This window comes from Panthera uncia, chromosome B1 (assembly GCF_023721935.1).
Source record: "Panthera uncia isolate 11264 chromosome B1, Puncia_PCG_1.0, whole genome shotgun sequence".
Lineage (NCBI taxonomy): Eukaryota > Metazoa > Chordata > Mammalia > Carnivora > Felidae > Panthera > Panthera uncia.
The window spans coordinates 137,023,349-137,036,608 of record NC_064811.1 but is presented as its reverse complement, the minus strand read 5'-3'; the positions used below and the strand labels follow the sequence as shown (position 1 = coordinate 137,036,608).

At 37.0% G+C, this 13,260-nt stretch overlaps 1 protein-coding gene across 1 annotated transcript in view; it reads left to right on the top strand.

Moving 5' to 3' along the window:
* Window positions 1-4,291, top strand: part of NAF1 (nuclear assembly factor 1 ribonucleoprotein) — a 41,991-nt gene extending 37,700 nt beyond the window's left edge. Inside the window, exon 8 of the mRNA XM_049631269.1 lies at window positions 3,423-4,291. Coding sequence (XP_049487226.1) covers window positions 3,423-3,886 — 464 coding nt within the window. The 3' untranslated portion in view covers window positions 3,887-4,291. The remainder of the gene's footprint in view (window positions 1-3,422) is intronic.
* Window positions 4,292-13,260: the final 8,969 nt, after the last annotated feature.

Sequence of the window (13,260 nt, the reverse complement as noted above, 5' to 3'; positions counted from 1 at the left end):
TTTTTTAATCTTCATTTAAGTTTATGTTAAGTTCATTACTAATAAAACTGAAAGAAACCTCTGAATTCTCTTTTTACCTCCTGGCATCCATCTAACATTGGAGGCATTACATGGCGTGAAATGTGATGGAAGAGAGCCATGAGGAGTATTCAACCTTAGTTTTTTAAGCGTAAGGACGTAAAAATGGCTTCTAGGGATAGATAAAAGCTTGTGAGTCAGTTGTGCGTATAGGCATTTTTTTCTTAAGTAACCTCTGCTTTCATGTTTAGAATTAAATGATATAGTACTTAATATCTAAATCAAGGTATTTTATTTTTTAACATGCATTTCCTTTCATTATACCTTTCCTGTTTCCTTTTCCCTTTTTTAAAACTAAACTTTTTATAGGTTTACATGCAGTGGGAAGAAATAATAGAGATTTCTGGCATGCCTGTTACCCAGTTTCCTGACATGGTAACATCTTGTAAAACTATACAGTACAATATCACAACCTCCAGGATATTGACATTGGTACAATCAAGATTCAGAATATTTCCACCACCCCTCATGTTGCCTTTTTTATAGTCACTCCCACTTCCCTCCCTCCCACCTTCTTAACTCTTGGCAATCACTTATCTTTTCTGCATTTCTGTAATATATTTTGTCATGTCAAGAATGGCTATATAAACGGAGCCATACAATATGTTACCTTTAGGGATTGGTTTTTGTCACTTAGCTTTCCCAGAGATTCATCCAGATTGTTTTATTTGTCAAATTTGTTTCTTTTCATTTCAAAGTAGTATTCCATGGTATGAATATACTACAGGTTGTTTAACAGTCATGCAAGGCATCTGGGTTGTTAATAATTTTGGGTTATAGGAATAAAGTTGTTTTATATATTTGTGTACAGGTATTTGTGTGAACACAACTTTTCATTTCTTTGGGATAAATGTCTAGGAGTACAATTGCTGGATTATATGATAGTTGGATTCCCATCACCAGTGTATGAGTGACTCAGTTTGTCTGCATTCTCACCAGCATTTAGTTTTGCCACCATTTTTTATTTTAGCCATTCTCATAAGTGTGTAGTGATAATCTAATTGTGTTTTTAACTTGCATTTTCCTAATGGGTAAGTATTTTGAACATCTTTCCATGTCCTTATTTGCTATCTGTAAATCGTCTTCAGTGATGTATTTGTTCATGTCTTTTGCCCATTTTGTAACTGTATTTCTGCTTTTTTTACTCTTGAGTTATGGGAGCTTGTACATAATTTGTTCCAGCCTGTAGCTTGTATTTTTATCCTCTCAAGAGAGCCATTTGCAGAACAAAAATTTTTAATTTCGATGAATCCCTAATATATAATTGATTTTCTTTTGTGGAGTCTGAGGATTTCTTGTCCAGACATATATTCCAAAAGATTTTTCTCTATTTTTTTCTTCTAACAGTTTTCCAAGTTATTTTAGCTATTCTAGTTGCTTTGCTTTTCCATATGCGTTTTTAATAATCTCTATATTGACAAAAAGTCTTGCTGGGATTTTGATGGGAATTGTTTTAAACCTGTTTATTGGTTTGGAGATAATTAATATGTTAACTGTATGTATTGAGTCATCCATTGCACAAACATGTATATATCTTTATTAATTTAGATCTTCTTTGTTTTTTTCTAGCAGAATTTTGTGGTGTTTAGAATATAAATCCTGTACTTTTTTTTGTTAGTATACACTTAAGTATTTCATTTTCAATTCATTGTAAATGGTTTTGCATCATTAATGCCAGTGTCTATGTGTTTGTTGCTAGAATGTAGAAATAAAATTAACATTTGTATGTTTAGCTTCTGTCTTGTGACCTTGCAAAACTCAGTAGTTCTAGGAGTTTTTTGTTTGAGATTTTCTACTTAGCCAATTACATCAGTTGCAAATAGGGACAGTATTCCTTTTTTGTTTTTCAAACTGTTTTTGTTTTTGTTTTTGTTTTTTGGTCTCCCTTAGTAGCTCTCTGGCACTGTTGAATAAATGTGGCTTGTTCTTGATCATAAGAGAAAACACTGTCTTTCATCATTAAGTATAATGTTAGGTATAGGGTTTTCGAGAACAACATCTGTTTTTATCAAGTTAAGGAGAAGTTTCCATTTGTTCCTATTTTTTGTAGCTTTAAAAAAATTATGACTGAAGAGTATTAAATTTTGACAGTACTTTTTCTGCATTGATAACATGATACAATTTTTTGTCATTAGTCTGTTAATGAGGTAGATTACACTGGTTTTAGAAAATTGAACCAGCCTTTGCATCCCTGGAGTAAACCAGACGTGGTCGTGGTGTATAATTCTTTACATATGTTGTTGAATTCACTTGTCTCCCTCTTTCTCTGGTGATTTTCTTTATTCTGAAACCTACTTTTTCTGATATTAGTGTAGTTACTCCTTTCTTTCGATGTATCTTTATCCTTTTACTTTCAACCTAACTATATCCTTTGAAGTGAGTTTCTTATAGACTTGTGTTCATGTTCTTTAATCCACTCTAACAAGCATTTCCATCTGTTTTAATTGATGTATGTAGTCCATTCGTGTTTAATGTAATTTTTGATATGTTGGGGCTCAAGTCTGCCCTTTCCTATTTATTCTCTCTGGATTTCATTTCTCTGTTTTATTTTTTCTGCCTGCCCGTGGGTACTGTAACTTTTTTTTTTAATTCCATTTTGATTTGTCTGTAGTGTTTTTGAATGTGTCTCTTTGTATAACTTTTTCAGTGGTTGCTGTAGGTATTAAATTGTACATACATTACTTATCACAACCTACTGATGTCATTGTTTTACCAGTTTGTGTGCAGTTTAGAAACCCTACCTCTTTATGTCCCTTTATTATTCTCTAGTTTATAATATAATTTGCATTAAATACTTCATATATATACAATTAGAATCACAAAAACTCATAATATTTGCTTCAACCTCAAACATAATTTAGAAAACTCAGAGAAGGACACTTTATTGTATTTACTCATATTTTTGTTGTGTTCTTTCCTCCTTTCTCATGTTTCAAGTTTTTTATTGTTTCTGTTTACAAAACTTGCTTTAGTCATTCTGTCAGGCAGGGTAGGTCTGCTGGAGAGAAGTTAGTTTTTCTTTATTGTAGAATGTCTTTGGTTTCCGTTTTCCTCAGGATATTTTCATCTAGTATAGAATCCTACATTGAGTTTTCTTTCAGCCTTGGAAGTGTGCCACTTCCATGTGTCCTCCGTGGTTTCTTATGAAACATCTATTGCCCTTCCTCATCCTCTGGCCTTGTGGATTCATTTAAAGTTTATAACCTTAAGCCTTAGGCTTTTTTAGCTACCATAAGATATCCTGGAAGTTAAAGAAAAGGCGTTACTGAAATTTTATACTGTGTTTTTTGATGTATTAAAATTCATTTTAATTTTGTTTTTAATGTGTTCTTCCTCACTCATAGGTGAAAACTTTTCAGAAGTACATCAGAATTGGAATGCTCACAGCTCTGCTTCAGAGCACTCAAAAGGATATCGCAACAGAGAATTCACACGAGGATTTTCCCGGGGTAGATATCCTCGACCTTGCCATGGCAGGCCTCCATCGCCACAGTTTTATAACTCAGAACAGATGGTGTTTCAGGAGACTTCAGGATTTCCACCTCAGAGACCAGATAATACTATCATGCCACAGTATCCTTTTCCTCCGCCGGTGTTTGACATGCATAATTTTTCACTCCCTCCTCCTCTGCCACCACTCCCACCACCTCCACCGCCTGCATCTGTAAACCTGGGTTGGGCCACACCAAACATGGCACCTCATCCATTAATTCCCTTACCATACTCCATCCCCCCACCCCCTCCCCCGCTGCCTCCACCTCCTTCTTCTGGAGATAGTAATTCTTCTCACTTTGGATCCTACTACTAGGGGAATGTATACATTTCTGGAGAAATGTAGACTTTTTATATGGGAAGGATTTTTTTTTTTTTTAAAGAAAGCAATTATGGAGCTAGATTTTTAACACTGTAAAATACTAAATGATTCCTTCAGTCGTGACTTGATATATATTTGTAACCTTTGTGAAATTGTATCATTATGAAAATTTCACCTTTGTGGAGGGGGATATCCAATTATGTAATATTTAATTAAAACTTTGAATCCATGCTTTCCCTATTTCTGCTCAATTAAATAGTGTATATAGGTCTAATAGATCTGGAGCAACTTTCATCATGGGTTAAAGTATATTGAACACATTGTCTTCTTGATATATCTGAAAATAAGATGCTGAAATCCTATTGAGAGTCTTTAAAATAAACTATTTTTACAAATGTATGCTTTGCAAATTGATTTTGATTGTAAATGCAATTTACCAGTAATTTTTAATGTTCTCTAATTTTTTTTTTTCAAGTAAGTGAAGGTACAGAGAAATAAAGCCTTCAATATTGGTAGAAGTTCTGACTATAATTAAAGTTAACATTCATTAATTATGCATAGGCAAACTTTTCATCATCTATGCAGATTTCCATTACTGAGGCATTATGTAGTAGATTTTACTATTTAATTAAAGGAACAGAAGGACTATTCATGATAAAGTATGTTACTTATTCACAATAAAATATATGTAACCCCATATTAGGACACTATGTCTTCTGTATCTGTTTCTCAGATTCTCACATGCCTGCTGCAGATTAGTGCTTCATAAGTATTTATGGAATGACTGACTGAATTTAGAGCTTTTAATTAAATTACTCCTGAGTATTCTTTTACATGATGAAATGTAAATGCAAGGAAAATTACAGAATTTTAGAAATAGAAGAGGCCTTAGAAGTAGTTTAAACTAGTCCTTATTTAACAAACAATGAGGAACCTAAGGATTCCAAGTTTTAATTAAGATTACCCAGCGGGCCTAGTTTTACTGATTCTCACATCAGCAGTTTCTACTAAATTGTTGTTTCCCGACCTTTTATTTCTTGAAACCCTTAGAAAATAGTATTTGTATGCACATTGGGGTAATTTGGAGACCATTCATCACAACCCCATGGACTGTGGTTGCACCCAGGCCCCTCTTCACATCCCTGAAGGCTGAGGAGACTCTTTGCAGAGTTCCGGGGGCCCAACTGAGAAGCCCTGGCTTTGGCGTACATTGACTTTATCATGTGTTGTACTTCATTTTTCTTTCTTGAAATGTGTTTGTAGCTTCTCTTTAGGAGTTAACTGTCATAGATTAGTTCATAGGACATTGTTAGAATTAATTGAGATTATATCTGGAAGCACTGAAAAAAAAATTTCTCTAAGAACGGAAAGAGTAAGATGTTACCATTCATTACAGTAAATCAACAAGTCATTAGAATCACCAAGGCATAAAAAGCATTCTTTGAACCTCTGTACCTAAAGTACTAGTATCTGACTTTAGGTATTTATTTTCTGAAGAAACATAGAACTGAATGATACCATTTGGTATCTGCCTTCGATTAAGTTGCTAACTGAAATACTTAATATCCAACTTGCTTCTTCATACATGAGGGATTTTGAAACTTCAGGGTGTCTAGAAATCACATGTAATAATCACCTAAGGTTGGGATAGCTTATTAAAAGTGTACATTCTTGGATTTTATCCCCAGATTCCAATTCAATAGATCTAAGAGGAGACCTAGGAAATCATGTGTGTGTGTGTGTCTTCTGCTTTCCCAATGTTCTATTTATTGCTTTAATATTTTATTAAGTTTTTAATTTTAATTCCAAGATAGTTAACAGTACGGTGTTTGATTAGTTTCAGGTGTGCAATAGAGTGATTCAGCAATTCTGTACATTACTCAGTGCTCATAGTTAAGTGTACTCTTTAATCCCCATCCCCTATTTCCCCCATACTCCCACCCACCTTCCCTCTGGCAACCCATCAGTTTATTCTCTGTATTTGAGTCCGTTTCTTGGTTTGTCTTTCCTTCCCCCCACTTTGTTTTCTTAAATTCCACATATGAGTGAATCATATGGTGTTTGTCTTTATCTGAATTATTTCACTTAGCATTATACTCTCTATAACTCCACGTTTTGGCAAATGACAAGATTTCATTCTTTTTTGTGGCTGATTAATAGTCCATTGTGTATATGTGAAATATGTATATCACATCTTTATCCATTCATCTATGGATGGACACTTAGGCTGCTTCCATAATTTGGCTATTGTAAGTAATACTGCTGTAGATGTGGGGGTGCGGGTGTCCTTTCAAATTCATGTTTTTGTATTCTTTGAACAAATACCCAATAGTGCAATTACTGGATTATAGGGTAGTTCTATTTTTAATTTTTTGAGGAACCTCCATACTGTTTCCTACAGTGACTGCACCAGTTTGCGTTCCTACCTGCAATTGTTTTGTTGCCTCGTGTGATCTATTCTGGAGAATTTTCCATGTGTATTTGAAAAGAATGTGTATTAAGGATGGAATGTTCTGAATATATCTGTTAAGTCCATCTGGCCCAATGTGTCATTCAGAGTCACATTGATTTTCTGTTTGGATGCTCTATCCATTGATGTAAGTGAGGTGTTAAAGTCCCCTACTATTATTTTATTACTACCAATTACTTTATTACTAATTGCTTTAAGTATTTGGGTGCATAAATATTTACAATTGATACCTCTTTTGGATGTTACCCTGGCTTGCTTTTTTACTTCTATTTGCACGATTAATGCTGCTCCATCCCTTCATTCTCAGTTTACGTGTGTCTTTACATGTGAAATGCGGCTCTTTTAGGCAGCGTATGTATGGGTCTTGTTTTTTTTTAACCATTCCATCAATCTGTGTCTTTTGATTGGTGTGTGTAGTCCATTTACAATCAAAGTAATTATTGATAGGTATGTTTTGATTGCCATTTGTTACTTGTTTTATGGTTATTTTTGTAGTTTTTTTCGGTTCTTTTCTTGCTCTCTTCTTTCAAGATTAGTTGGCTTTCTTTAATGATACACTTGCATTCCTTTGTCTTTATATTATGTATATTTTCCTGTTTTTTGATTTTTGGTTACCGTTTGGTTTGTATATAACATCTTCTGTATATAGCAGTCTATATTAAATTGATGATCACTTAAGTTTGAACCCATATTTTACTTCTCTTCTCCCCATATTTTAGGTATACGGACTGTACATCCTTTTATTTGTGAGTCCCTTGACTGATTTTTACAGATTTACCTATTTTTACTGCCTTTGTGCTTCCTATTTTACTTATCCTTGCTTATGGTCTTTCCTTTCCACTCAGAGAGTTCGCTTTAACGTTTCTTGTAGGGCTGGTTTACTGGTCATGAATTCCTTGAACTTTTGTTTGGGAAGCTCTCTTTCCTTTTTTTAAAAAAAAATGTTTAATATTTATTTTTGAGAGAGAGAGCTCGAACAGGGGACAGGCACAGAGAGAGAGAGCGGAGACACAGAATCTGAAGCAGGCTCTGGGCTCTGAGTTGTCAGCACAAGAGCCTGACATGAGGCTGTAACTCGTGAACTGGGAGATGGTGACTTGAGCCGAAGTTGGACAGATGCTCAACTGACTGAGCCACCCGGTGCACCTCTATCTTTCCTTCTATTCTGATTGATAGCCTTGCTGAGTAGAATATTCTTAGCTGCAGATTTTTCCCTTTCAGCACTTTGCATGTATTATGCCACTCCTTTGCTGCCTGCAAAGTTTCTGCTGAAAATCAGCGTAAAGCCTTATCAGGTTTCCCTTGTATGTAACTGCTTTCTTTTCTTTTGCTATATTTGTTTGTTTGTTTCTTTGTTTGTTTAAAAATAGGCTCCAGGGGTTCGTGGGTGGCTCAGTCTGTTATGAGTCTGACTCTTGGTTTCAGCTTGGGTCATGAGCTCATGGTTTCATGGGTTTGAGCTCCACTGTCTCCCTCCTTGCCCCTCCTGCACTTACACTGTCTCTGTCTTTCTCAAAAATAACATAAATTTCATAAAAAAACAAAGGCTCTGTGCCAAGTGTGGAACCCAACACGGCGCTTAAACTCCTCAACAGCCTTGAGATCAAGACCTGAACTGAGATTAACAGTCGGACACTTAACTGACTGAGCCACCTAGGTGCCCCATCTATTGCTGCTTTTAAAATTCCCTGTCTCTACTTTTGCCATGTGTCTTGGAATAGACCTCTTTGGTTGTTTATTTTGGGGGGGCCCTCTGTCCCTCTTGGATCTGGATTTCTGTTTCCATCCCCAGATTTGGGAAGTTTCCAGTTATTATGTCTTCAAATAATATTATGTCTTCAAATTTCTCTTCTTTTGGAATTCCTATAATGTGGATATTATTAAAATTTGATGGTGTCATTGAGTTCCCTAAGTCTGTTCTCATTTTGAATATATTTTTTTCCTCTCATCTACTCAACTTGATTTCTTTACATTACCATGTGCTTCAGGCCACTAATTTGTTCTTCTGCTTCATCTCCTCTACCATATATTAATTCTAGTGTGTTTTTAATTTCATTTATTGTGTTCACTCTGTTTCTTTTTTGTCTCATTTTTAAGGGTCTCACTGATATCCTCCAAAGTTCAGTCAGTATCTTTATGGTCATCATTTTGAATTGTCTATACCTCTGTTTTGCTTAGGTCTCTTGCTCTGATTTTGTCCTGTTCTTTCATTTGGGGCATATTCTTCTGTCTCCTTATTTATCCTACTCACTGTGTCTGTTTCTGTGTGTTAGGAAAGACAGCTGTATCTCCACTTAAAAGTATGAAGTTAGGAAAGTATGAAGTATGAAAGTATGAAGTATGAAGAAAAGTATGAAGTATGAAGGAAAGACAGCTGTATCTCCTGCACTTATGAAGAAGAGGTCTTGCAGTGCCCTGCCGTACAGTGTTTCTTGTTCACCAGAACCTGGTGCTTCAAGGGGTGTCTTCTATATCTGATGTGTATGCCTTGCTGTTGTGGCTGAGCTGCTCCTTCCTTCAGTCCAATTGTCTGAAATGGGTTTCTTTGCTGTTGTGGGTCGGGTTAGGTCCCTGTGGTGTTAGTGGGCCAGTCTGGGGCTGTCTTGGCTTGAATTGAGTCAGACCAGGTGTTTGCCAGAATGCAGTAACACCAAATTACAGGGGGCTTTTCCCTTTGTTTTCCTTTGAGAAGCTTTTGCTGGTGGGTGGGGCCTGCAGTCAGATGAGTTGTCTGCCTCCAGCCCTCTGTGGGGCCTCCTGACTGGTATGTGTGGTTATCTCCCCCTCTGCCTCCAGGGTTCCGCTCCTGCCCCCCCCCCCCCCCCCCCCCCCGCAAAGTGGTGCTGACCAGTGTAGGGGCTGCTTGCATACTATCAGGCCTGTGGCACCACCATGGGCTCTGGCCAAGAGCGCATTGGAGTTGGCAGTTCCATCAAAGCACAGCATGTGGGGTGAGGGCAGCAGGGCAGTAGTCTTAGTAATCTTGGCCCACCCCTAGTCCTTTGCAGGAGGGGCCCTGCAGCACCCTTACTCAGGTGGGCTGTCTGGAGGGGTGGATTGGCAGAAGCACAGTGTAAGGGGGCAGGGCAGCTGTGCTAGAAAACTTAGGCAGCGAGTCCCTTAGATGGCAGGTTGTTAATGCTAGAGGACATGCTGGGGTAGGGATTGGGACAGGGAAGGAGGGGCAGGGAATGGCACCTGCCAGTTCCCTTGCTCCTGGAAGAGTTGCCCAGCAATTACTGCCCCTCTGAGGCGTGTTCTGAGATTAGTAAGTAACTTTCCTTCCCTTGTACCCCAGGTGCCTTTGAAACTGCTTCCGTGCTGTATCTCTACGAGCTGCTTGCTGTGCTGTGTCTTTAAGGCAGGGGACTCAGTTTCCTCTCATCCACCAGTTCTGCAGCTGAACCCATTGATTTTTTAAAAACTCCCAAGTTTAAGTTCCACTAGTGGTAAGCACTCATGAAATTCAGCCCCTCTGGTTTTGGAAACCAAATTTTACAGGAATTTGGCTTCTCACAGGGGGCTCCCCTGTGTGGGAGTCTGTCCCCTCTCCATGCTCACTGCATCCCTCATTCCTGCAGACACTCCTGTGAGTCCATTTAGTTCTCCCAACAGCATCTCTACCCTTCCTACCCTCCTCCACATTTAGTTGTGGGGTTTGTTCTGCCAGTTTTTGGGTCATTTTCTGGTTTATTTACACCGATGTGAGTGTTAATCTAGTTGCGTATGTGGGTTGAGGCAATACCACGACTCTGCCATCTTCCCCAGAATTCCCCCAGGAAACTAATTTTAACAGCTACTACTGGGTGATTAATTTCAGAGTTTATTCTTAGTATTTATAGATTTCTGAATAAATATATAAAGTCCCAACTCCTTGACCATTTGGAACTTCAAGGAGCACTTTTGGGAGGAGAGGTGAAGATGTGAGGGTTGATAGGGAAGAAGAGAGAAATAAAGTCAATTAAGTTCTATAAAATCATATAACAAGTTATATTTGTAGCATTTCACTCAGTTCTGAGTTTTTGTTTGTTTGTTTTTGTTTTTGTTTTTTTTTTAGTTTTTATTTTATTTTGAGAGAGAATCCCAAGCAGGGATTAGCACTGTTAGCTCAGGGCCAGACATGAGGCTCACACTCATGGACCATGAGATCATGACCTCAGCCGAAATCAAGAATCGGATACTTAGCCAACTAAGCCGCCCAGGTACCACCTCAGAGCTGTTATTTTTGCCAATTACATCTGTCTTTGGAATTTAAGAGCAGAAACCCATCATCATGTCTTTTTTAATTTTTTTTTTAATTTTCCTTTTTTAATGTTTATGTACTCTTGAAGGAGAGAGAGAGAACGTGAGTGGGGAAGGGGCAGAGAGAGAGAGGGAGACACAGAATCTGAACAGGCTCCAGGCTCTGAGCTGTCAGCACAGAGCCTGATGTGGGGCTCGAACTCACGATCTTCGAGATCATGACCTGAGGAGTGAAGTTGGTTGCCCAACTGACTGAACCACCCAGGCGCCCCCCACCCATCGTGTCTTTTATGTAGAAGAAAAATACTAGCATTTTCATCATCTCCACCTTGATCTTACAGTGCTTTTAAAATTCTGTAGTCCAGGGGCGCCTGGGTGGCGCAGTCGGTTAAGCGTCCGACTTCAGCCAGGTAACGATCTCGCAGTCTGTGAGTCTGAGCCCCACGTCAGGCTCTGGGCTGATGGCTTGGAGCCTGGAGCCTGTTTCCGATTCTGTGTCTCCCTCTCTCTCTGCCCCTCCCCTGTTCATGCTCTGTCTCTCTCTGTCCCAAAAATAAAATAAAAAACGTTGAAAAAAAAAATTTAAAATTCTGTAGTCCACACTTTAAACTACTAGCTGGTATAAAGGTGAATACATAAAGAGCTATACTCACAGTTTCTCACCTCAATAGAGAATTCTTTATATTAGCCTTTTCCTATAAGAGGTGGGCATTCACATGATTGAATGTGTATAATGCCTTTGCATGTCTGCAGTTATAAATACAGTAAAATTAAAATGATTGCCTAAGCTAATCTATTTGTTTTACTAAGATGAATAACCGTCTCTTCTCTTTTTTTTTTTTTTTTTGTCACAGAAAAGATAGTGAAGTTCACGGTGGTAACTGGATGACCTGTCTATGTAATAGAAATAGGTGTTGAAAGAACTGGGTTGAGACTGTCTGTCTAATGAAGACCTGGAATAAAACGTGTAGTTTTAGGACCTACCAAAAAACATTCTTAAAAGCCATGTAGTTAAGTTGTAATGTTAAATACCAAAATGTAGCCATCTCTTTTGTGTAGCTAAATGACTAGTAGATTTAATTATCAATACCAGTTGGTTGTAGGGGAGATGAAAGGAATAAGCAATGGCAGGGGGCCTGTGTGCCCAGCTCTCCTTGTTTTGGGGTAATGAATATAGAAGGCTTTCTCTTCTTTTTCCCTCTTCCCACTCACATTCTGATTTATTCTTCACTGCCTTCCACCCCCACTACTTTTTGTGCTACATTTTCTTTTACTTGCTTAGAGTTGGTAAACAGTAAGTACATTAAAAAATCTAGAACATTTGATGAATAAGAAATGAGTAGAATCTGAGTTCTAGTCTACTGTAATTTTAAACTAATAAATAGAAGTGGCATTTTAAGTGCTAAAAATCTTAGTGTGTCCTTTTTAAGGACAATGTTTCTTAAGATAACAATCATAATTTGGGAAGAGACAGTCACACATAATACATCATTTTTATATGTTCTATTTGAACAATAATGTTAGTGTTTGCATTCAGTTTTATAAAAATTACATCAAAAATTATAAGTGCTTTAAATGCTTTCTACTAGTTCTTTTATACAGTGTCTTGTCATTAAAATATTTTTGTTGCAGAAAAAGATGATCCTCTCTCCCTTCTGCATGACACAAGTCAGGACATTCAGTCAGGGGAAGAGCAATAATTACTTACGTGTCTACTCACCCATTCCCAGTCTGTTTGGCTAGGGTACTTGAGGTAGGCTTGAGAAAATTTTTCACTTAGGGTACTGTCTTCCTATGTTCAGGGTATTTAGAATTTTTGAAAATAAATAGTCATGTACCTACAATTAAGTACTAGGGAAAATAAATTAGTATATTATTAAATACTAGCTCCTTTTTAAAAAAGAAAATTTACAAATTTAAACTAGATTATTTTTGTAAGATCAATTAATTTGCGTGTTCACGTTGTAGTACATTCACAAGACCTTTGTTTTGACATTGCATATTTGATACCAATGACAATAAGCTCCCAGGTATCGCTATAAAAAGAAGATATTTTTAATAGAATGCAAACCAGATAAAAATAGAATTATTTATGAGAACTCATTGTCAGGTAATGTTGCAGCCACACTATGATTTAATACATTCTACACTATTTATGATTTAACGCATTTAGGTTTAACACACACACACACACACACACACACACACACACGTATCTCTTACTGCAGATAAATTGCCAGAATTCCAAAAGCTTTTTTTCTGCTTCTCACTCTGAGGCTTCATCTGATCCTAAATTTATGTAGCAATTATGTTCTGGAAAACCAAGGAAACAATTACTATAGTGTACCTGAAATTAAAGTTGAGAAATATCTTCTTCATATCTTCTATCAGACATAAGTACTTGTTTTGAGCTACTTGCAACAATGAAACTGCATCTCATTTTTGACTCTGTGTGCATTCTTTACCTAAATTGTTATCATTGATGGATTAGACATGTACATTCACTTAGTGTCCTGGAAACAAGGGACAAATTTGTGTATCAAATGGTAAAATACTGAAAATAGCCAATGAAGAAAAATATAAAAAATTCTTATGCACATTATATATATATGTATATATACATATTTTTAATATATACTTCTGTGTGTATATATAC